This window comes from Chanos chanos, chromosome 6, assembly GCF_902362185.1.
Source record: "Chanos chanos chromosome 6, fChaCha1.1, whole genome shotgun sequence".
Taxonomy (NCBI): Eukaryota; Metazoa; Chordata; class Actinopteri; order Gonorynchiformes; family Chanidae; genus Chanos; species Chanos chanos.
Genome location: NC_044500.1, coordinates 34,794,091 through 34,819,061, shown reverse-complemented (window position 1 = coordinate 34,819,061; position 24,971 = coordinate 34,794,091). Strand labels below are relative to the sequence as shown.

The window sequence follows — 24,971 nt, the reverse complement described above, 5'->3', positions numbered from 1 at the left end:
TGGGTGTCGGACCACTGGCTGACACACTATGCTAATATCTGCTGTCAGCTTTTTGGAGCACCGAGGCACTCTTCTCTTTGAGTGGTCTAAAAGGGGACATTTTCATGAATGCTTGCCACTCTGTAGGGTTAAGTGCAGTGCAAAACTTTTGAGAGCTGGGGGACCAAGGATGAAGACAAAACTGTGGAAAACAAACAGATGCAAGTTATGCTGACGTTTACTGTACACAGGGCTGGTCTCTTTCAGCTGAGCTAAGTGTAAAGACAATCATATCTTCCTCCCTGCTGGCTCTTAACAGCATGAACAATAACAGCAGTGCAACAGAGATGTTTGGACAGAAGGGCAAAGTTGTTCTTCCTCCTCTAGCATCTCAGTGATTATATCGTAGATGTTATATTTTTTGCATTTGTGGATGGAACAGATAAGGTCACAGTTAGAAGAGATGAGAGAGAGAGAAATTACATAGTGCCCTAGTGTCCTCAGAATTATATAGAAACATTGGATGATTCACGCAGAGATGTAGTTGCACAGATAGGACAAACTTTGTTGGGTTTTTTTTCTTTCTTTCTCTTATTTTGTTTTGCCTCATGCCAACTACAGAATGTGGAGGAGTAGTTTTCCAGTTTTGTAAGTAAACCAGCTTACGTAAAATCCTTCTCACTGAAAAGTTTGTGCCGTCTCTGATAAAAAACACCTCTGGGGATTACTGGCAGTTTAGTCTGTCAGATTACCCCATGATCAACAGCCCGTATTAAAGTTTCACTTCAGCACTCCAACTCTCCTGCCCACTCCTGATTTACACTAAATGTGGAGAATGTTAGAAAGACATGAGACTTTATCCCTCAGCCAGAATAGACTGGTCAGGGTATGCACGCACCTACATAGACTATATGAGCTATTCATGCTTGTAATATCCTTTGAGAACATGCTTGTCTTCTTCTCTGACATGCAAAGACTATAAGTCTATTTAGTGTTGAGAGCTGAAATCTGAATTAAATTGACAATGAAAAGAGACAAGTGCCGGATTGAACTGACTATTTTGTGGTGGAACACTACCCTGTTGCTTGAGCAGCGCTACATTAAAGATAAAATACTGCCAATGCTTCAGGGGAAAGCAAGCTTAGAGAGACAGCAAGTTTCACATTGTTTAGCGTGCAAGACCTACAGTCCTTCTGGGAAATTCGTAGAAAAATAAATGATATAAATTACAAAAAGTAATGAACTGTTTCTAGGCTCCACTGATCTCTCTTATTTCTTACTGTACACTGGAACCTTTTACATGGCTGTTAAAGAGCTGTTTGAGAAAGGTAATCGCCTAAAGGAAATAGTGACAATGTCTCACTCTGATTAGTGTGGTATAAAAACTGTAAATTGGACTAAGCTGTATACAATATTAATGTATTATTAAAACAAATTTGCAGTGACTGATGTTGAATTATATATATATATTTAAAGCAAATGGGAAGCAATACAGATTTTCAAATACATCATACTCAAGATACTACATTAATATAGCAGCGAACCTTTCCAGCAATTTATCTTTTTCTGTATTTCCTTTATACCGAGCACTACAGTTGTTTACAGTTGTTAAACTATCATATGTAACTACTTTTTCAGTTCTTCTCTCTTTTGCCATTATTTCATCACCCTTCTTGTACATTCTCTCTTCATTTCAATAACAGGCTCAGTGGCTAATTTAAACCACCGTTTAGTTTGTATATATTGAAGATTGTTTGCTCATAGAAAATAACCCACTAACAGCCTAATGCTTGCCACAAGAGAAAATAGGCAGTTAAGTGGAAATAAGTTATGTGTGGACAAAATGAAACACAGATCCGTGTGGTCCTCACAGCATGGGCCCCCTGAGTGTGGTTTTGTTCACTGGGCGTATTGTGTATAATGAACTGTGTTATGTTGCTTCTGAAAGGACAACCAGTCCAGTATTTTTGCTTCTGAAATAAAATGAAAGAAACGGGTTATGTGTGAAGAAACACAGTAAAGTATTGATTTGGTTGTAGACTTTTAGCCTCTGGCAATACTGAGGCCAGACTGAATTGAAGAATCATTTAATAAAGCTGTATCATTTTTTCCCCCTTGGACTCTTAGCTGTAGGATAATTGTACTGATAACTTGCAGAGTATGGGCAGAATGCCAGCCTCACAAAACAAAGTGGATGACATTGTGGCGCTCTGGCAATTTCCAATGTTCGTTTTAAGTTGAAATTGATCTGTTTTGGCCCAGTCTCATTTCGGAGATCTCACTCCCTGTTCCGAAGAGCTGATCTGCATGAACCCATTCTCAGTTCTCATGAAAAAGAACATTCTTGCGGCAGTCTTAATATGATAATAGCACATTTTTTAATGATGTTGGGCCCCTTAGGAAGCTGTTTTTTTGGAAAATGTAAATCACATTGTTTGAAAATGGACCGTTCTTTTTACTACTGTGTAACCATTTTTTTTTTTTAAAAAAAAACCCTGCATTCCTCATTTTTCTAATTTTATGCATGGTCCACTCTTTATTGTATACACGAGTGTTTTAAAAAGCAAACAATAAATTGCAGTGATTTTATCTTTTTAAACAACAGAAGTTAATGACCAAAACATCCCTGGAGGCCTCATCATTCCTGCTCTATTAACTAGCACTGAGAAGGCTGTGGAGCAGATCATAGGTAGATGGCACACGAAAAGTGTAACACAGAAAAGGCAAAATTCTCTCTGTGCACAAAAAAAGACCTAAACTACATTTAAGCATGTCAATTCTGGGATTCTGTCTGTAATTCAGCTGTAAATGCTGCTGCATTATAAAGTGATCAGTAGACAGAATGTCCAGACAGCTTCTGCTTTTTATACATCTTTAATGCTGTTGTTGAAGTCCATTACATTAATGATTTAATTAAGTATAATTAACTGTATAGTGCACTGTATTAATAACAAAAGAATATATCTACTGTTTTACAAATACACTGCAGCTTTATGGAGATGTGATGAGAGCTATGGCAAGACATGCAGGATACTTTTTGCCTTTTTTTTTCTTTGTTTGAGGAATTGTTTAGACTTGCCAGGCCATTGTGGCCAGCTTAAGACTGCTGGTTCTGCTTTCATATTTGGGAGGTTCTTATGAGAGCCGGCAGTGCAGGGAGGGGCCTAAGCACGCTAACTGTTTAGGTAGTGTTTTTCTCATTTGCCTGTGCCAGCAAGCCCTGCATGGCAGCACCGTGGTGACCCTCCAGGGCTGTTTCTCGCTGAGCTGGCAGTCGGCTCAGTGAAAAGTAGGAACAACTGGAATGGATTAGCCTCTGTTATTAATGAGGTTGTTTTGATTCTCTTTGTCACTCTGGCATTTTCTAAGCCAAGAATGAAATGATAGGGCTTTTTGGTGAAACCAAAAGGAAGGCAAGGAAAAAAAAAAAGAACTTTGGGAAACTGCTGGAGGAGAACGAGTCATTATGATTACGTCTGTGGACTGCAATACGTGATGCTATGCGTTTTACAGACGTTTTGGTTCTTTGCCTCTGTGAAGTCAAGACAGTTTAAATTTGCCAGTTATAAGGTCAAATAGTTTCTTTTCCCTTTTTTCTTTTTTTTTTCTGGTGCATGGTGAAAAAAGTGCTGTATACAATGTACGTAATGCTGGTTTCTACACTGTTCATTTCTGAAAATATACACCCCAAATACCAGACACGCGCGCACACAGACACACACACACACACAGAAATACATACAGAATTAAAGCCTTTCGCTTCTTAGGCTATTCCCTCATTCCTGTCTTTTTTTTGGTAGTGTAATGGCATAATGGCCCATACGCTTGGGCAGATTGGGCATTGTTTATCTGTGTTCTAATGCAACTCTGTGATGAATGGCTTTAACAAACCCAAGACAGCTCATTAGCATTATTGACCAACTCCAAGTGATCAAAGCGCTATACTGTTGGCTCCCCATTCAGCTTTGGATTTAGACTGACTTGGTTGAGACATCATGTTTCAATTCATTGTTTATTTTATTTTATTTTTTTTATTTTTTTTTTTTTATAAGATGTCTCAGTGAAGAAGCGTCTTGAGCGTTTTTCTTTTAGGAAATCCTAAAGCTCAGATGAAACCATCTTTTGTAACTAATGCACAGAATATCATTTGAATATGTCAGTAAATGCTAGATAGCAAAGAGCATTTTGAGTTTCCAAGAACACGAGTGACATTGACTTTAAATGGAATGTGTCACATTCAAATGCAGCAGAGGATTCCGTACTCTCAATGGAAAGAGACCTGAAGAGGATGAGAAGACATTTGGAAGTCATCTGCATCTAAAATAAGCACTATGAGCTTTTGCGCAAGACCCTGATGATGTCACTGACTCCCCATACAGCCTCAGCAGCTCCTCCTCATGACCCTGTTACCAAATATAGCATATTCACATATCGATCTGGGTAACAGGCTCCTTAATGACATGTTTCCATATAATGACCTATTTTGCCAACAGATCACACAGGCTTCATCACAGAGCCCACTGGCTCTCTCTGTTCCTTTACTGGAGATGCAATGACTACTGAATAATTCACTTAACAGAGGCTTTTGTGTCTGAGCATACCTTCTTTATGTTGTTACAGTTAGTTATGCAGAACTAATTCTCTTAATAAATGCATCATGGTCCCCTGGCAACACGTGATTTCGCGTCCAACCTCCATGGTGTTACCGTGCTATTTTCGCCGGTGACGGAAAGCTTCTTTTTTTTTTGTAGCCCAGTACCAGTATCAAACAGCAAATCAATTTTTCTATTTCGTCATGCCACAAAGCCATAACACCACAGGAATGAGTGGCCCCTATGAATGTAATTACGGGGAATCTATCATCTCTCTTGCTCTGACATAGCAAAATGAGCCTCTGCAAGAACCAGTTGTACAAACAGATTTGTTCTGAAATGGCTTGTATGAGTGACTTAAGAGAATTTGCCACATTCTGTGGAATTTGCCAGTTTTCTTGTGTTCAGAATTTTCTCCTAGGCTTGAACGAAATTTACGAGTGGTCCAGACTTGTCATCGTGTACCATTAGTCTGCCATTCTCCAAAGCTGAAAAACTTTATTTTTGACTAATGGATTGTATTTATTTCATTACTTTGAGGGAATGTTGAGTTTGGGCATATAAATTTAACTTCAGAATTTATAGTCGTATTTATCCTGTTTGACAGAGGTACTTAGTGCCATTTTAGTGCTATTCTACTCTGCTATCTTCTGTTAAGGCATGAATTTTCCTGCCTGTCATGATGATAGACACTTCCCCAGGACTGACCCCCTTCTGTTCCAGTCATGGACCACCTTGCTTTGGGAAGACTTTTTTTTTTTTTTTTTTAAATACAATCTCATATCAACCTGTTTCTTCTTTAATCCAGTGACAGCATGACCTCAAGTGACGCTGTGTTAACAGCACTAGTCAGTTTGTCACATTTTTTTTTTACAGGTTACTTCATTCCACCATTGATGCTGTTAAAAATAATATATTTTCATTTACCGATCTCTGAAAGCAGGACCTAAGTCTCTTAACTTACAAATGTCTTCCTGTTATTTCTGGGTGCCATTCTATGAATGACACTTCAAAAAGGTAGCATTCATCTCATTTGGGCAGGTTGTTTATGAAAGATTAAACGACCTGCCTGAAGTTATGAGTGTTTGCTGAACCAGACATGACAAACAAGCCCACCTCACAAAAAAAGTACAGAAAAATGAACACTTATGGTAACTTTCCTGTACTTTTTTTGTTCTTGTGTGAGGCCCAATGTGTGCAAAAATACTTACATTAGTGTGTTTGTCAATAGGTACCACTTGAAAAAAAATCCCAAAACAACAACAACAACAAAAATGTACGTACTGTATACATAATCAAAATCAGGTTCTTGTGTTTGAGCAAAAATAGAAACGATTCATGTTGGCTACTTGATCTACAGAAGTGTAGAAAAAAATAACATCAAAGGAACAGAAGGACACAAATCCAAGCATTAGCGTCTCTATGGTAAATTCCGGAAACATGTGTTTTGACACATCAAAAGAATCAGTGCTCCAAAAAATCATTTACTCAAAGCTGCCTGAGGAATATTGGCCTTGTTTGTCAGCGTAACATTGCTGGGAGAGAGTGGCCGCCACAAAAGGAGCATCAAATGTGTTTGCCCGGATTTGCTGTCTTTGTGCGATCCTACCCGGATCTCCTCAAATCATTTTTTTTTTGTACTTCATCTCCATTTTGTGAGGGTGATGACAAAGTATTGTTAATAAATAAATCTGGCGAGGGTCTGAACTCTCCCTCTTCTCAGAGGCAATGGCCTCTTGAGATAGCTGTCTTTCCTTCACCCTGGGCCCCACTCAGGGCTTCCACTGTTGACCACAATCAAGCTATTGTGCGGCCTGTGTGTCAGTCAGCGCCCTGGTTGTGTTGATATGGAGCATGTGCTGAAAGCTGGGCAGCCTCATACAAAGCTGAAGTGCTGGCTAATTGAGCTTGTCTGGGCATAACCTGTAAGTTGTGCTGATAAGCAAGTATTTTTGACCCTCGGGGAGGCCCATGTTACCTGGAGCTGGAACTTGATTTGTCTGTTCAGCTTAAAGCACCACGTGCCTCCCAACAGAGAGCGCCTGCCTGATTACCATAATTCAGTTAGATATTACTGAAACCGAAAGCAGATTTTATGAAAAACAGAGAACTTTTATCTGTTAAATCCCACGTGTATTTGTATATTTCCCCAACATCCACCCAGTGACTGTGAATAGAGCAGTGATGTGTTTGGATACAGCTCACTCAATTAGACTTCATATCAGACCTGAAATGATCCTTTCGAATTAAAATTCCGTTACACTAGGTGACATTTTGCAAATCTGTTGAAAGACTCCATGAAATGATCTGTGAAGACCTCCATTTGGTATATTTTTTTCTTTGTTTCTTTTTCCCCTCCTCCTTGTTTTCATCTCTCTGCTGGCTATGCCCTTGTGAGTGTGTATCTTGTGTAGCGCAGCGTCTTACAGATCTGCATCAGACCGTTATGTCTTTCTCACACTTTGGAGAGAGATCTTTGTCTGGGACTGCAACTGTCTGTAGACCCCTGCCAAGCTCTTTGGGCTAATCCTGCAGCCTGCAGGAACCTTAGACTAATCCAGCAAGTCTCTCAGTCACAGGCGGCTACTCAGTTAAACCACCAGGGGTTCTATTATGCTCCTTTTAGATTAAGTGACCTTTTGCTATTGCAAAACAGGATTGTAGAAGTAAACCCATATTGATGGCTGTATGATTGTGGTGAGAGAGAGAGAGAGAGAGAGAGAGAGAGAGAGAGAGAGAGAGAGGGGCTGTTGGAATGTATCCAGTATTTACTCAGGTGTTCAACATGGCGCTAAAATTCCTTTGTCTGCACAAAGTAAATAAATATATAAATACGCAAACATAACACCTCATCCAATGCAGGGTGTATTTCACTAAAATGCTGACGTATAAGTATCACAAGTTTACACTGTAATAATGAGCTGTCACCGGCTCAGCGTTGATATCAGTGTGAGTATGTCATTGGCCCATATGAATAAGGAGCATGGCCCCACTGTTTGGCATAAGCCTCAGGTCTGTTATCTTGTGTCTGTTTTGGTGATGGAGAGTCTGTTTCTTTGTGATTGACATCAAGGCCACACCATCAACAGTCAGTGGCAGGTCCTCAGGTGTCCTTGATTACCATCGCTATGGTGATGCTTTATTTGGCATGAATTTGTATGGGTTTCTGCTATCTCCATGGGCAAGTTAAGTGGTTTTGGATAGACCTTGCCTCCCACTGGGGCCTGCGGTAGGGGAAAGGCGGCTGTGGAAGCACACTGACGATTAAATATGTTTGCTCCATGTATTTTTTTTTCGCTGCAGCGCACTGAACACAGTGTATTCTTTATGAGGATACCACATGCTCTGCATTTTGCATGCTTTTTTCTCGCATACCCCACGGTTATGTGAACTGGTGTCGGGATATCAAAAGTTGTGGATCACTAGCACACATGTGTGTGTTTGAAGCATACAGTCCATAACCTTTGGACAACGACTGACCAAACAGTGAGGCAGTTTTAAGTTTTGAGTTCTGGGAAAATGTTTCAGCCCAGTAATTTCAGTCCCTCATGTGTGCTGTTGGATGCTTGAGCTTTTCAAACTGTGTGGTCCAGAATGGAAAGAACACACCTACCGACTCTACTGGGAGGTATTGTTTGGAGCTTGAAAAACATTGAATCTTGACCCCTCCCTCATACTCTCTTTGCACTACTTCATATTCTGTATTAGTTTGAATTTGGCTTAATTGCCAAGAGGTAATTAACAAGCCTCCAAAACAAACACACGTCGTCAACGCAGACGTTGAGGTAAGTTCATATTTAACGCCAGAGATATTCTTTTTCAAACACGTGCTCTATGCGGCGAGTAAATAATGGAGATTTCTCTCCGCAGAGGTGCTATTGTTTCCACAGGGTGGCCCTATCAAATAAGGAGGAGATGTGGAACAACAGTTTGCCACCGTTGCCATGGAGACAGAAGCCTTGCTTACCCCCCATTCCCTGTTCTCGCCCAAACCCTCTCTCCATACAAACAGGCCGCTTCATTTCCCTGACCCCCGTGGTCTGCTTTTAACAGCCTCCATTGATTAGGACAAATGGAGAAGAGTAGAGCTGGCCCAGCCTCTCTGTAACAGGGTTAAGCAGACAGTGGTGAGGGGAAGACATTACGAAGAGGAAGACAAATAGTGCAGAGTGTTTTTTTCTCCCCTAAAACAAATCATTGACATATTTAAAGGCTAATTAAGTGATGCATGCATTCATTCCACATTCACTTGTGGGGCACAACCTCATTTCGGGTCCGTGATTGGCGCCTGTAATGTATTCCTCCCTTAAATGGGCACCATTAAAGCTCTCAGATGAATCCCCTCAGAACAATAAGCACCCCGCTCGTACGCAGGTGTAGCTGCTTCAGGGACACAGCATAAACACTGAAAATCAATCTTTTTTTTTCTTTGACACTGTTTGCAGAGAGTCTCCACTTGAAGCCAGAGAGAACGTAACTTTTTTTTTTTTTTGCAGTGTCTTGCTTGCATTGCTTGTTTTGACATTCATTTGCATAAGCCTGTTGGTCCTTTCGCACTGCTCAAATGAAAACAACTGAGGATAAATTTATGTCCAAGAAATGACCCTAGTCTAATGAAGACCACAGGGATGACTTGAGCACTTGTTTCTCAGCACTGTGGATCCATGGCTGAAAATTAGTCTCATTTTTCTCAAAACCATAATGTGACGCGTGAAAATATTACAGTTGTAACCGTCAACTTTAAGTGAACCAGCGGGGTCATTTTATTCAGCTAAGTGGTAAATACCAGAAGTAACTGAACAATAGATAAAATGCAGTACAGCAATAACACATTGCTGTGTTTTGCCAATCAAATGACCAGAAGAAGGAGTGAAAAAAGAAAAAAAAAATAATGAAAGGGCATTGATATGTTTGTGAAATGCTTGTGTTTTGAAGGGCCAGTTGCTGTTACAGCTGTTGCTGTACTTTTTTGTTCTGTTCGCTATTGAATTGATAATGGAACTGCGGCTCCCTGAAGGCCTATGAAGTGTCTTTGGTCAGAATTGCTATAATCTCTCATAAATACACTCAGGGGAGAAGAGGCAGACATAAAGCATGAGGGTAATGAATATGATACTCAGTGTGAGACTCATATCTGTGCATACCAGTTTTCTTGTGTCGGGGCTAGGTTTGTGTTTGATTGTGTCTGTAGATTAGAGGAGTGCGGGGAGGGGTTACGGAGGGACAGAGATGACGCTGGGCACCAGCTGCTCTTTGCTGCGCCCCTCCCCTGCACCCTCCTCCCTTTGGGTCCTGTCGTCTGCCCTGACAAGAAACACACAGCTCCTTTATGCTACCTGTCCATCATCTTCACACCACCTTGGGTAGCCTCTGTGCCTACATGCTGGCGCCTGACCTGCTACTTTCTGCTCATAGAGACAATTCCTGTCAATTATTTGCTGCGTCTTGTATGGACTCTTATGGAGTTGTCACCCCTGTGTGCCTCTCCCCCGGTGTAGAAACACCACACTGACCATTGTCTCTGTCGTGGGTAAAATTCCATTCTTTTGGATTCAGGTAGACTTGGATTTGTATTGATTTTTTTTCTTTTTTTATTGCAGCATGCCTGGCACAGGCAGTGCTTCCCGGCAGCATCACTCTGAATGCCCCTTTTCTCTGAAACAGTATTTCTCATGCCAAAATAAGGACTTTAAATAAAGTCACGCTTTAAACACAGGATGTTTAGGAGAAAGGATTAGCCCACCCCTCATCTGCTTGTGTATCTTCATAGAGGTGGTTTCTTTCTTCATCTTTTGCTACCTCTCTTCCTCCATTCCTATTCGGAGACAGTTGTAAAGACACCTTGGGTTTCAGAAAAGAAACCCTCCCCCTTTTTTTTTCTCTCCTGAAAGAGGCAGCTCACGCCTTTAACCAGGGAAGGGGATGCATGCACAACTGAATGGTGGGGGAGAGTTCGTGGCAACTGCTGCCGTTGCCCTGGCAACTGCCCGTCCTTGAGAAAAGGGCACATTTAGAGTTTTGGGGCCAAGGTTCTGACAAGCATAGTCAGAACTCATAAAGCCTCCAAACACATTGATCTAGGGTGTGGGTGCAAAGGAGCACACAAAAAAAAAAAAAAAGCGAGCTTTGAAAAATAATGTTCATTTCCCTGGCCTGCTGATCCGTTGTCACCTAATAATATAGGGCTGGGCTTCAGTGCCTGCAGCTCCACAGGCAAAATTCCTCTCAGCTAAGTGGCAAATATTATTTTTAGTCAGGAGACATTATCACCTACTGAGAGCTTTGAATATACGTTCTCTGTATTGATCTCGGTGTTGCAGGGTGTGGCTCTTGTACCCTGTTCCCAGAGGGGACATCAGGGGGATCCCATATCCTTTGTGACTCTCAAAACGAGCCACTGAGGTCCTGACACAGGATCAGCTCGGTCATCAGATCCTCCATTGTCCTCCCATGTCTCACAAGAAGAGTCTTAGAACAAACAGTAGAGGAAAAGGCTCGGCTCTGTGGCAGATCCTTGTAACACTACTGAAACAATAGCAGCGTCCGGTGTCACCTTACAGTGATAGGTTCCACCTTTTGAGTGCGGTTTCTCAGTGTTAAGTGAAGCCATGTAACATCAGCGGAGAGCGAAAGCAGTGTTATGTAAGACGCTCATGCTGTGACCTTCTCCACGTAAGCCCATGTGAGAACACCTGTGAAAGGCTATGAGTGTGTGATTCCTGGACACAATGTGTGGGCTTCTTTTGTGTGCTCTTCGCATTGTTCTGAGTCACTGGAGAGGCTAGAAGCTGCTACCACAGTGGTGAGCCTGAATCTGACAGTTGCACTGATTGACAGACCCTTTTTAATGGAGATAAATGCATGTACTGGGCTTTGCCACGCCCCAGCCATCTGCAACCGTGTCTACTCAGGGAAAAGACCAATTGTGGGGGGTGGAGGGGGAGGGATTTTGCGATGGGGTCTACATCCAATCATAAAGCTCCCTCATGTTCCCCCTGTGAGCTATCAGTCAAGCAGTCTAGCCGCGTGAAATGCTTGGTCTCTGAATTTATTTTGCTGCCTACTCAAATTTCTGTAATTTTACCAGGCAGTATTTATGCGTCTTTCTTGTGTGTGGAAAAGAAAGGAAAGTGTGTGCTGTAGTTAAAATTCCAGACATTGTTGGTAGGGTGTACATGTGAATGGCTTTAAACTGAGTTCTTTGATCTTTTTTTTTTCTCCATAATGTGACAGTTATGAAACACTGAGACACACAATATATATATGAGATGCCTTTTTGTGCCATTAACACCTGATGACCTGGGTTTCTTCTCTCAGTATGAAACACTTTGTCATGCTTGTGTCCCCCACCCGGCAAACACACACACACACACACACACACACACACACACCCCACACCACCTCACTTTCCATCCAATATGACCATTACCACTGAAATTGTGTGCAATGAAGTTGGCTGCTTTTTCCTGCTGTCTTCTTTGTCCTTGTACCTAGTAGGTAGCTAGAGTACATGTAGGGGACTGTGTCAGGAGACAGCCATGCGGTGATGTGAAGATGGCCAACGATGGGTCACAACATTTTGGCATTCCACGCTTCTGCCTTCCGAAGATTTTTGGTGATGAAGTTGTTTTGAACTGGGACGGACGTCATTTTAACATGGCCTCTGTCTGTACCGCACGTGTAGCGTGTCTGCTGAGCTGTTTTGGAGAGGGAGTGTGTGTCCCCCCCCCCCCCCCCCCCTTTCTCCAGCTGTTGCTGCCGCCCTGGGAGATCTCATTTCCCAGGTGTCGCACACATTTCTCAGTAATCTCTCCTCACACACTATGCTGGTGTACCTAATCTGTGTAGTCATGGCACCCTGGTGGGTGGATTTGGGCAGCAGATCCCGTCTGAAGAACACCCTGACAACTGCAAAGAAGCCACGGATAAAGCTCTCTCTCTCTTTTTTTTCACACACACACACACACACACACACAAATAATGCTATGTTCTGACGAGAGGTATGAGCGTGTAGGTTAGACTTTCACGCAAATTAAAAATACTGAAAGACTTGCAAAGTTTGAGTCACAGGAACATACGTCAATGAGAATTCATGTGCCACAGTGTGTAAACACGATTATCAACAAACCCCTCCATGACTTTAAGTTGTTACTTTACAGCCTCAAACTCTGGAGGCCACAACCTGGTCCCTAAAAGCTAGCTTGGGCACATCTAGTCACTTTAATTGCATCAGACAGGGAGATGTAGAGAGAATGATTAATCTCTCATTTGCGTCTGTGCATGGACAGGCGAATACCAGTATTGTAATTGCTTTCACACTGTCCTGATTGAATTAGCTGCCGATCTCTAGTCCCTAATTGAATTGTGGGGCCCTGTGACACTGTGCCAAAAGCAGCTCTTCTGTCCTATCACATGGGGCAAGAGGAGGGTACTGAGCAAAGCCTCTTCACCTTTAGAGTTCAGACTGAGTGTTATAATAAGATAGGCTAATATAGCTGTACTATAGTCATTCAAGACCATTAATGAACTGCTGAAGTACAGCAAGAAAGTAGGAAAGGCACGGAGAGACATTTTTGAAAATGTCAGGTTAAATCTTTGTTTCAGCATACATTTAGAGGGTAACAAGGTCACTGGAAATTTCTATTGTTCCAACACTATTCTGTGTCACAGAAAGATTAACAGTGAGTGTCCTAACCATAGTGTTACCCCTCACACCCAACCCACCTGGTAACAATGGGACCTTCCACCTCTCATCCACACAGAAAATCCCTACAACCCCTCCACTGTTTTCCTGCTTTCAGCACTTTTTTTCTGCTGTGCTAACAGAACCATGTATCCCTGAGTCTTTTTCTCTTCCAGCCTTTTTTTTTTTCACTCTCACTCACAATCACACTCACTCACACACACACACACACTCACAAAAACACACACCTCTCCCTCTCTTGTCTCTCTTTAATGTAGCTTTCATTAAATGCAGCAGTTTCAGGCTGGCTTTAGAGAGGCTGAATGGACAGCTAGTAGAAAGAGGGGAGGGGAGCCATCACTACCATGGTCACCCAGGCTCCCAGACAAAGGAACCATTTTGTCAGTTAGGGACAAGGGGGACATGTGTGTGTGTGCATTGAGGTGTGTGTGTGTGTGCATGTCTGTGTGTGTGTGTTGATTGGGGTGTTTTCAGTGTGGATACGTTTTGCTGTGTGTGCATGTGCGTGTCTGCGCACACGTGGGTCAGGTCGCAGGTTTTCACTCAATAGAGTGGACTGATGCTGGATTAGCGGCTGGTTTTAGTCAGTTGATTCCCGGTGGGGATGTGAAGTGCGCCGCGATGGCCATGAGGAGAATGTCAAGTGGGCAGCGGCGCCTTTGTTTAAGCAGCTGCCTACGCCACTGCCGGGCTCCTGCAGTGGACTCAGTTGGGGGAACCAGAACCTCTGGCCGCTCACTAACATCTTCCAAACGGCGTATGGGTCCATGTACACTGCTACTGAAAACCGAGGTCCTCGTCATCCACCAGCCCCACTCATGCACAGCCATTTGGTTCACAGCTTTGCCTTCAGTGCCCACATAAATCAGACCGGATGAAATGTTCTGAAACCCTTTGAAACATCTAGCAAATTACCTGCAATAAAAAAGCGAATGGTACTCTGGCACTAAAGCACACACTCATGGTGAGATTTTTACACGTCGAGTCCACTAAGCTTCCAATTATCCTGCCTTTTTTATCGTTTTTGTGTTATTAAATGTAATAAACACAAGGAGAGGAAGGCAAGAAAGAGCTTGAAGCTGGGTCCTTGTTTGCCTTCTACCCCCCCTCTCACAGTAGTTACTGAAATGTGACAACTAAGTCTGCTTTTTGACTCGAGCCTGGAACCACTTTGAGGTGATCTGGACCGTTTTGACAGAACTGCTGCTAAATTAGACCTGAAGTGTTTATAAATTCCATTAAAATGTTTCTCCTTTCCCTTTTCTACCACACTTGATACCCAGTTTCATCACCTCTTGTCAGAATCCATGGGATCTGAGAGACCCCAAAGTCTGATGATTTCTTTAATGATATAAATAGGGAAGTTAAAAAACAATGAGGAATAAAAAAAAAAACAAAAAACGTTGTGTTACAACTTCCATGAATATGTCTGGCCATAATTATCTCACATAGCCAGAGGGATGCTTTGAGTTTGAAGTGACATCGAAAACAAAGCAGCTGTCCTTTTTTTTGTGTGTCTGAGCGAAAAAAGAGATTGTGATCAAACAGCTTGACAGTCGCAGTCAAGGAGAGTGAGGAATCAAAGCTCCAATGGATTTTTTAATCAACATTTCATTCTTCCTCAGGCTACAGCTGACACCAGTCTTCTCCACTCATCATCCAAAGCTTGTACTCTGACAAACGGTGAAACCAACAGTGGGTGGCTTGCTCGTTCGCTCGGGCAGACATGTTCAACACCGTCACGGTGTTTTCAGCACAACCCTTAGTGCCTGGCACAGTTTCCACTTGCCATTTAGGTGAAACCATCTGGAAGCAAGTAGGGAAACATTCAAGGTCATATCAGAGCAGCAGACAGTGAAGCCAGGCACGGAGACCCTCTCCTCTGAGCTGACATGGCACAGACCGAACCTCTTTAGGAGACTGGCGTGGAAATAGGGAGAGAAGCCTGGCTGCTTCTCATATTTGTTTTCTTTGGATAAGGGGTGGAGCACAGATTGGTGCATATTTGTCTTTTCAGCACATAGGTTGGAGCACAGCAACCCGCTTTAAACGTTCGGATAGTCTGTCTGTCTGTCTTTTTCTCTCTCTCGTGCTCTCTCTCTCATGTTCTCTCCATTTCCATATTTCTGTCCATTCTAAGCTGGCTTCTGTGCTATCACTGTTTTTAATTTCCATTCCTACAGTATGGAGGGTGCTCCTGAGTCCTAGTCAGGGCTCTACACCTCTGCAGTCCATACCTCTCTCAGTGACTCCACTGACACTCGGTCAGAATGCTACAGCCTCATATTTCACTTTATACACCACTCTTTTCCCCATAAATCATATGAGAAGAAAAACATGTCAGGACTAATATTAGTTGAAGTGCTCTATCGCTTTCCGGTTTTATATATATATATATATATATATATATATATATTTTTTTTTTCCGAGCACTGTTTCCCATATCAGACGTGTATAACAGACTTTTCATACAGATCGGATTCTCCTGTTGAATATTTAGCCATGCATTTCAACAGAGGATGTGTGAGTATATTTCCTGGTGTTTTTTTGGAGAAGGAAAGCGCTTGGAATAAGAGAGCTCAGTCAGAGAGCGGAGCCTGGTGGGGGTTAACGGAGGGCTGTCAGTTGAATTTAGGAAGGACTGAGTTTGCCTACACTCTTGAGAGAGAGAAAAAAGAGAGACAGAGAGAGTGTGTTTGGTTGTTTTGGAAGAAGCTTACGTTCTGGTGGTTTATAGACAGGAAGCAGCTAAGTGGGAGAAGAATAGACAGCGTGAAGGGGAGCAGGTGAGCGGATTTTGGAAGTTTTTTTTTTTTTTTTTTAATTTTTTTTTTAACATGCCTCCCTGAAATAACAGCTCTGTTTGGGCCACTGGTTGCTAGTTAACCTCTGGCCTCTGAAACTGAGCCAGAAAAGGGTGATTTCACCAGCATGGGATTTTTTTTTCCCTTTTTTTTTTTTTTCCTTTTTTGTTATTTCTGCTTTACCGGCAAGAGTGAACCCTGACCGGAGCTGCTCTCTCCAAACAAACCCCTCGACAGACATTTTCCTTGGCAGATTCACTACACAAAGCCCGTCCAGCGTAGATTATGAAGAAGCGTATGCGCTTTACTGCTTTTAGCTGCACGGCAGTGTAGAAGACTGAACGCATGCTTTAACCATCCGAGGGGTGTGTGTAGAGGGGTTTTCTGAAGGCTTGGCGAGGCGGCCTCACCCCTCTCTCTGCGTCCAAATGTGTGCTCTGAATAAGGGCCTGGCTGGATTTGGCATGATGTGGTCTCTTGGGCTGTTGTGCGCTCAGGGTTGGGCTGATGAATCAAACACATGTCTCAATCTCTCTCTGCTTAGGCAGGGCTCTGTTTGTTTGTTGTCAAGTCGGCAGGTCGTTGCACACTGAGTAAAACCAGCCGTATATGTACTAGCACTGAATTTCAAACTGTAAATGTTTAATGGTTTGTTTTAGCATGCAGACACTGAGAGACAGAGGGGGAGGGGGGTGGGGGCAGCCGTTCAGGTATCAAGAGAAAACCTGCTCACTCAGCTCTTTTGACTAGAGCACAAGAGAGGAAAAAATCGACTCAAGCCTCATGCAGGTGCCGTGCATTCTGGGATAGCATCCAGGGCCATGGAGAGATGGAGGGTATCCGAGGTGAAGATTAAAGGATTCTGAGAAAGAGAGCGAGAGAGTCACACTCATCCGTGCGGTAAATGGCGGGGCACGGCCATCCTGGCAGACATTGTGCTTCAGGGTGATGGAGAGAGATGATATGTTCTTACCCCCCCCCCCCCCCCCCCCCCCCCCCCCTCCGGCTCTCTCTCTTTGTTTTTCTCCCTCCATTTCTAGTTGTCTCTCTTCCTACTCCGGATGTCTCTTTTTCTTCTCCAGATGTCTCTTTTTCACTACATATATTTACAACATACTTCTTTTTTGCTTCTCCTTATTGTTGCGGAGAGAGAAAGAGAGAGAGAGACAGAGAGACAGAGAGAAAGCATGAACAACCATGAGAAAATCATGGGAAGTGGAACACTTTTAAGTTTGAATAGGGTTTAAATAATGCAGAAAAAACATGGAGTATTCTGTTGTTTGGGCAGAACTGCTCTGTCCACTGCAGGGAGTGCTCTAAAGTGTGTTTTCCTTTAGTGGCTCTTGCAGTCAATGATTTTTCTGGCATGCATTGCCTGTGTTTTACAGAAAACTCTCGGCAAACATGTATTATTAAAAGCTCCTCTGTTTCCTCATGCCTGCCTTTTCTCCCTCTCTCTCTCTCTATTTCAGCTTGTCTATCAGGCTTTTTCAAGCCGACCCAGGGCGACGAGGCCTGCTTACAATGTCCGATCAACAGCCGTACCACCAACGACGGAGCCACCAACTGCGTATGCCGCAACGGTTACTACCGCACCGACTCCGACCCCATCCAGATGCCGTGCACCAGTAAGTACCGGCAGTCCAGTGGTGATCTGTTGACACAGCCAGTGTCCTGACAACAGGGTTACTAAACCTTTTCAGACAAAACATCCTCACACTCAGACTGCTACAGCACTAACACACATGCACTCTTTACAATTAGGCCCTGACCTCCTCAATGTAGATGCAACCCACATCTTCCACTGCCTGATGGAAATAAATTGGTACCTCCTCCACGTCCTGGCAGGGTCTCATTTCAAGTCTGGGGTTAGAGGTTACTGCAGTGGGCCACAGGGTGTTGTGGAGGCGGAGGGAGAGGCGGCACGTCACGCCACCATTGTGCCTGCGCTGTTTTAATCTGTTGCTGAAAGAGCTGAGGGGCGAGAAAGATCATTTAAATGCCTCAAACAGAAGTCATTAGCATAAGCCTGGGTGTGCTAGGAGAGCAGCTGTAGTGAATAAGAGCGTGGCGTCAGGATGATGGGGCCAAGCGCAGCAGGACCTGGACTGATTAAAGGCTGGGAATGAGTGCATCTGAACACCGCACATTCTCACAGCAAACGTTATTGCCTTTTCTCTCCTGTGAGGGAGACGTTTAGCGTCAGTTTTCGCACGCGCAAAGAGACTCCCCTACAGTTCTAACTCCATGACTGTAGCTTTTCCTAATTGCCACGCAATTAAAATGCTGGTGAATAAATGATCAATTGAATTTTTTTTTTCCCTCTCTCTCTCTCTTTGGGCTGGGGGTGGGCAGAGGGCGGAGGGTTATTCCTTGATTATCTCATTAGACCTCAGAGGACCTGCCAGAATAATTAGGAGCACATGCCTGTAGAAGATAAACACTGCACATTGTTTGTTTAGTTGGGCTGTCAGTCAAATGGCTGTCTCATAGGAGTGCTTTGTGTCATCTCTCTCGCTCCCCTTCAAAAGCTTTTCACACGAAAGTCAACACACGCTTTACGAGTCCACACGTTGCTAAAGACTAAATTATAATCATACACTCTCATTTTAAGATCACTTTTTCTCCCTCTGTATACGCTCCCTCTGTCTCTCTGCATTAAAACAATAATGAGCGTTACAGTAATGAATGATACGTGAGCTGTGTAATGTCAGCATTAAGAGTGAATATAAGTTAAACCGAACGTTCTTCCTCAGTTAAACAGACCACGGAGAGAGAAATCGACTTTATAGAAAGTGTGACTTGCCACTGCAGTCGTCCCAGTAAAAATCTCTCTCCTTGTTTCTTTCGGAAATGAGAGGGTGTTTGCAGTGGTAACATATCACACGTACACATCTGTCATACATCGGTGTTGATGATAATGGAACTATAATGTGTGTACTCTCCAGCCGTCCCCTCAGCGCCGCAGAATGTGATCTCCAGCGTGAACGAGACGTCTCTGATGTTGGAGTGGTCTCCTCCGCGGGACTCTGGGGGTCGAGAAGACGTGGTCTATAACATCATCTGTAAGAGCTGCGGCGGCGGGCGCGGAGGCTGCACGCGCTGCGGAGACAACGTGCAGTTTGTGCCGCGGCAGCTGGGCCTGACCGAACCTCGCGTCTACATCAGCGACCTGCTGGCCCACACGCAGTACACTTTTGAGGTGCAGGCAGTGAACGGCGTATCTGACCAGAGCCCCTACTCGCCGCAGTATTCCTCCGTCAACATCACCACCAATCAGGCTGGTAGGTCAACTGCCCCACACGCTCTTTTTCTGTTTGTACCGATTGCCTGCTTTTTCCTCGCTCCCCCTGCCACCTTACTTTGTCTCCACAGTGCTGGAAAAGTGAGGTTTTCTAACTTTGCTGTTGTCTCAAACTCTCAGTGTACTTTTTCCTTTTTCCAACCCCCAACACACACACACACACACACACACACACACACACTTCCAGGCCAATTAAGTTCTTCCGACCTTAAATGCACAATTACACCTAAACCATCTCTAACTCCATCTCTAACATTTCTTGAAGAGGACTATTCGCTATGGTTCTGATGATGCTACTGACATTAGACACTGTTTGATGGCCTACTGGCACTGTGAGTGTGATCTCACCCGCAGTTTGACTGATTAGTCCAGAACGGTGCTGAACTCCCTCTGTTACCCCTGCACCAGTCTGTGATTATACCGTCTGACAGTGAGAGCAGTGCAGTAATCCACGTCTCATCCTTCCCAAAGCTTCTTCTGTTAGACCTCAGCTCATGAAGACATTAGAAAATAAGCCTCGAATTCGGCTTGATCTACTCCATGCTCAAACGATAAACCGTTGTATGACATTTTCTCAAACTGTTTAGGGTCAGATTAGAGTTGAAACTGTTGTCTATCTATCATATGATGAGTCCTAATGCAAAACAGCAGTTGGTTCTGATTAGAGAAACTTTTTTTCATCTTCACAATGCCAGGAGACATGCCACAATCAAGCTCTGATGCTATAGTAGTTTGCAGGGTTTTTTTTTTCTTTTTCTCCATGCAATGGTTGTGGTTTATGTTACTATAGAGCATTTCACAGAGACAGGAGCATTGATTCCTTCCTTTAATTGTCTGAATGAAATGCATGACTGGCTGTGCCAGCCTGGGATCTGATGTGCTTTGCTGTTGCCAGGCTTTGTCTAGCATTCTGTCTGTGTCCTATTGGCAGCACACATTGGGGCTTGTCAGCTATGATCATCTAACTGTGCCTAGTTATAATATGGCTGTTTCTAGAGCCTCTTCTTCTATTATTGACTCTGACGTATTGCCCGCTGTAAAACTTTTCACTTTTCTTCAGTCTAAGCCTCCCATTGGGTATTTGAGTTGGCATTCAGCAAGTCAAGAAAGAAGCTCTACAGAGATGCTGGTCAAATGAAGGCAGGGGGAGGGGGAGAGAAACGCTTACAATAAAGAGTTTTGATGTGATGTGTCTTAGAAACAAGGGAATGTTTACATTACCAGGGTGCTTGATGAGAGGCCTTGCCCAAAGCATGCTGGGAGAGTAGTTACAGCAAAGTGTTTTTGCGCAGTAGCCTGCAGAGACAGAACTCAAGTATCATACACAAGAACACAGAACAGGTTACGCACAATGTATGCTCTCATACTGAAATGGATCACAGAGTAACACAAAGGCACTCAAAACAAACTCTCTCTCATCCGTGCCTTTGACACACGCAAACACACACACACACATGCACACACACACATGCACACACACACACGCACACACGCACTCACACACGCACGCACACACACACGCACGCACACACACACACACACGTACAAACATTCACACGCGCACACACACACACACACACACACACACACACACACACACACACACACACAGTTTCTCTCTTCAAATTTCAGTGGCTCTCATTCATCCAGTCAGCTATGTAGATTCAATTTAGCTCAGAATGCGTGGAAACAAAATGTATTTAACATGCTCACTGGAACTGAAGAGCAAGTACAAAAACATGCATGTGTATGTTCACGACACGCATATGGTGAGGCAGCTAATTTTTAAGAAAAGATACATTTTACCATATACCACTGACTCCCTGTGCCTCTCTAGCCCACAGACAGAGAGAACCAATAAACTCTACGGTTTTAAATGCAATCCCTGAATGCTTAAGTGACTCTCTGACATTTAGCAGGGTCTATAAGCGAACATATGTGAGATGCATGACTTTCCTCTCAATGTCGTTTTAAAAAGTAAAAACTGATTTGCCACGAATGTGCTGCCACTGAGGTACCAGAATAAACTGTGTAATGTGACAGTCTGAACTGCAGCGCTGAAATTAAAACCAGAAGTTTTCTCAAACATTGATTGTTCCTTTAAGCTATGCCCATATATGGTAAATAACACCTGTTGATGATTTAGTTTTTACTTCATTCTTCTCTGGCTATTCTAACGGTAGATAAAATAGTACTGTGTTTATTATTTTCTGGCTATTATAACCGTACCTACAGTCATTTACAGTGTGTTTTTTTTTAAAAATTCAGTCACTCTTAATTGTTCAGAAGTATTTACAGTTTTATGATGATGAAATCTTTGTAGTGAGATTGTCACTCTGCTCTCTGTGTTCTTGGCCACTACTGTACCCATGTCACCACAGTTACCCCATCCCGTTCCTCCCCCTGCTGTTTTGCCCCATTTTTGGCTCCCCGCTTAAAATTGGGGCTCTCTGAACCCTCTCCACCAGAGTGCCCGTCACTTTGGATTAGGAGTCAGAGTGCTCCATCAGAGAGAGCTGTGAAAGGGCTGAACCTGGGCTCACACCAGCCTCCTGTTAGCAGCCAGGCCCCCCTGGGACAAGGCACTGGAGCGAAAGGGCCGGGGTCAACCGGACCAAGCCTTTAATTGCGTCTGGTTTGTGGGGCTTGGAGGTTACATAAACATCTTGTCACTCCTTATTAACAGGGGTGTTTCCAAGCCTTCCTCTCGCGTTCGCCCCTCCAAGTGTGTGTGCGTGCGTGCGTGTGCGTGCGTGCGTGCGTGTGCGTGCGTGCGTGTGTGTGTGTAAGTGTGTGTGTGTGTGCGTGTGTGCGTGTGTGCGTGCATGTCTGTGTGTGTGTGTGTCTGTGTGTATGTGTGAGTCTCCATGTGTCTGTGTATGTGCGTGTGTGTATGTGTTTATGTGCGTGAACATTAATTAGACACATTTTTTAATGCAGTCGCTAGGGAAGGGTGAGTATGTTCCATGAAAGAAACAAACAAATAAGTAAATTGGAAGTGACTGGCGTGAAAGTATTTTTCTCATGTGAGTGGCTCCCCATACGTTGGTGACTTGTTGATGAGGGAAAGGGAGCATGTTTTGAGACGTGACTTGAAGTTTTTATTTTCTCGTTTCAGTCAAGCATGACGTTCTCAGCAATCCCCATTTGATCCGTTCCTACTTCACAGTTAAGCATTGTTTCTAGAACTTTCTACACAGCTGGTGAAGGGATCATCTCTAAAGCCATTCACACAAGCTCTCTCATGCATAATGCAAATGAAGCTCTGGCTGCTCAAATAAAGGGCAAAAAGAATATCAGCCCAAACTTTGTTAAAATATGTTTTCTTTTTTTTTTTTTTTTGTGGTCTTTAATGCAGTGGCCTTGAAACTCTAGCCGCATTATGATAATTCATAGACTGAGGCAGTCAGCTTACGCACTGTTTTGAGAGATGTGCATAATTCTTCAACCCAGCAATTTTATGGAAAGTGTTAGGATTCTGGCTTTGGAAGATACTTGTCCTGATTGTTATGAATTATGACTAAAGTAACCACTAAATACCAGCTTTGTGCTATTCTGCTCTACATACCAGTGGACTTGGGTATGGCACGCAGTATGTCAGTGTTGCGCGTTTTCTTTCTCCTGCTCAAGGTCAATTGATTTTAGTTTTGAGTTATGCAGATTCATTTTACTATCTTTAGAGTGTAAATATGTAAAGGATTCTCTTTCCAAACTTTGATCATGAGTGTGTGTTTTTCCAGTGAGTTGGGATGTTATAGTAAGTGTCTATTGGTGAAAATAGTCAATGACCACACAAATCCACCAACAGATCAAGCACATTGTAGAGCGCTTAACTGAAACAGAATGCCACACTTCTATTAGTTTAGCGATTTGTCTTAATTATGGCACTCCAGCAAGCCCAACAAAGACTTATTGAGGTCAGGCTCAGTGTTTTATTGAGGCAATTTACAGAGGCAAGTTGGAATGAAGGCATCAAGCTGCAGGCAGTCATAATAAGAGCATGTGTGCTAGCTAAAGACACAAAGCTAGCTTTTCACCTTTTTTCCCCCGTTGCTCAGCCTTTCCCTGCAGCCCTGCACTGCCAGGTCAAACAGGGTTAATCATCCATCAAGCCAAGCCAAACTGACTCCAGGGCCTCCTCGCGTGCGCACGCTCACACACAGACACACACACACACACACACACACACACACACACAAACATACTCTTGCAGGCCTACACACACTGGTGCATGCAGCCACACATAGGTGTGCTATGGATATGTATAGACACACAAACTCTCAGGGCAAAAAACATACTTAGTGGATGCACACAAACATGCGATTGGACATACAAACCAAAGCACAAACATTGAGGAGAACACACACACGTTCAGTCATATAGCAAGAATTCAATCCCTGCGAAAAGAGCACTGGGCTGGCTTTCTCTTTTAAAGTTTATATTAGAGCTGTCCGTGACAGATTTCTGGCAGTGTGGTTTTTCACGCATTCAGGAAGGAAGAAGCTCAGTGGAAGTGCTACTCAAGGGTTGTTCCACTGTGAGAGAGAAATAAAGCTATACCGTGCATTGTATGCTATGAATTTCTCTCCCGGACCAAAGTGCTTTTAATGATGAACACACTCTGACTCAGATCCAGGTCAGAGCAGTCAATATGTGCTGTAATGATACAGTAACAGACGAGAAGGAGTTCCTCAAATGTCAGCACAGTCTCCTCTAGGTTGAATTGAAATGTTGTTTTTTTCAGGTATCTTGAGTACCGTCCAATTCCTCCTGCATACAAACTGATATTTTTAGTAGGTTCCAGAGAGTTTATCTTATTTGTATATCTGTACTGCGAAGATAATTACAAGCAGTTGGGGTTTTTTTTTTTGTATGGCCTGTCTGGTGGTCAGAAAACTTTGAGTTGTAATGTTACTTTTTCCTGTTGTGTGTGTTGGCCTAACACACTGGTTGAGATCTGAATTAGCTGCAGCCAAAGGATGTGTGTTCTGGCCCTGATGGTTGTGATACAACCTTGGCAGCTTGAACCCAGAATCATTAGCATTCTGTGCGACAGTCTGGCACGCTCAGACAAAATAAGCTCGTCCATATGCCCGAATGAATTTCCTCCGTTATAGCATGTGGCATTTCGTCACTCGATATTTTTTTTTTTTTTTTTTTTATTTCTTTTGCGGCGTTCGATTTTTTCCAGCTCATGTTTGTTTAGCCATTTCATTAGCCCAAGGTGAGCAGCACCGTATGCATCAGGGCGGCACGTTAATGCTGTGAGGAAATGAATTGGTTTCTTATCAGGTAAGCAGCTCATTGTATGAGAGAATTACATTATTCAGAGGGGGGTCCATAATCTAGCTCACCGCTATCAGGCGCTTGAGGAAGATTTACGACTTAATTATCTCCAAAATTGCTTTGGTGAGCTGCTACTGGGTCACCTGGGACAGTTGTGCCAGTGGCAGTGTCAGTCTCAAAGAGGACGACTGCTGTGCAAATGGATGATCCTCTCCACAAACCCGATGACATCAAACACCTTTATCTTCCCATTAGTGCAACTACTACAAAACACGTCACTGGGGGTAATCATTTTGTTAATA

The 24,971-nt window shown here is 43.4% G+C and overlaps 1 protein-coding gene across 1 annotated transcript in view; it reads left to right on the top strand.

Moving 5' to 3' along the window:
- Positions 1-24,971, top strand: part of ephb2b (eph receptor B2b) — a 64,425-nt gene that overhangs the window by 15,766 nt on the left and 23,688 nt on the right. Inside the window, exons 4-5 of the mRNA XM_030778570.1 lie at positions 17,552-17,707; positions 19,028-19,363. Of these exons, the coding sequence (XP_030634430.1) occupies positions 17,552-17,707; positions 19,028-19,363 (492 nt within the window). The remainder of the gene's footprint in view (positions 1-17,551; positions 17,708-19,027; positions 19,364-24,971) is intronic.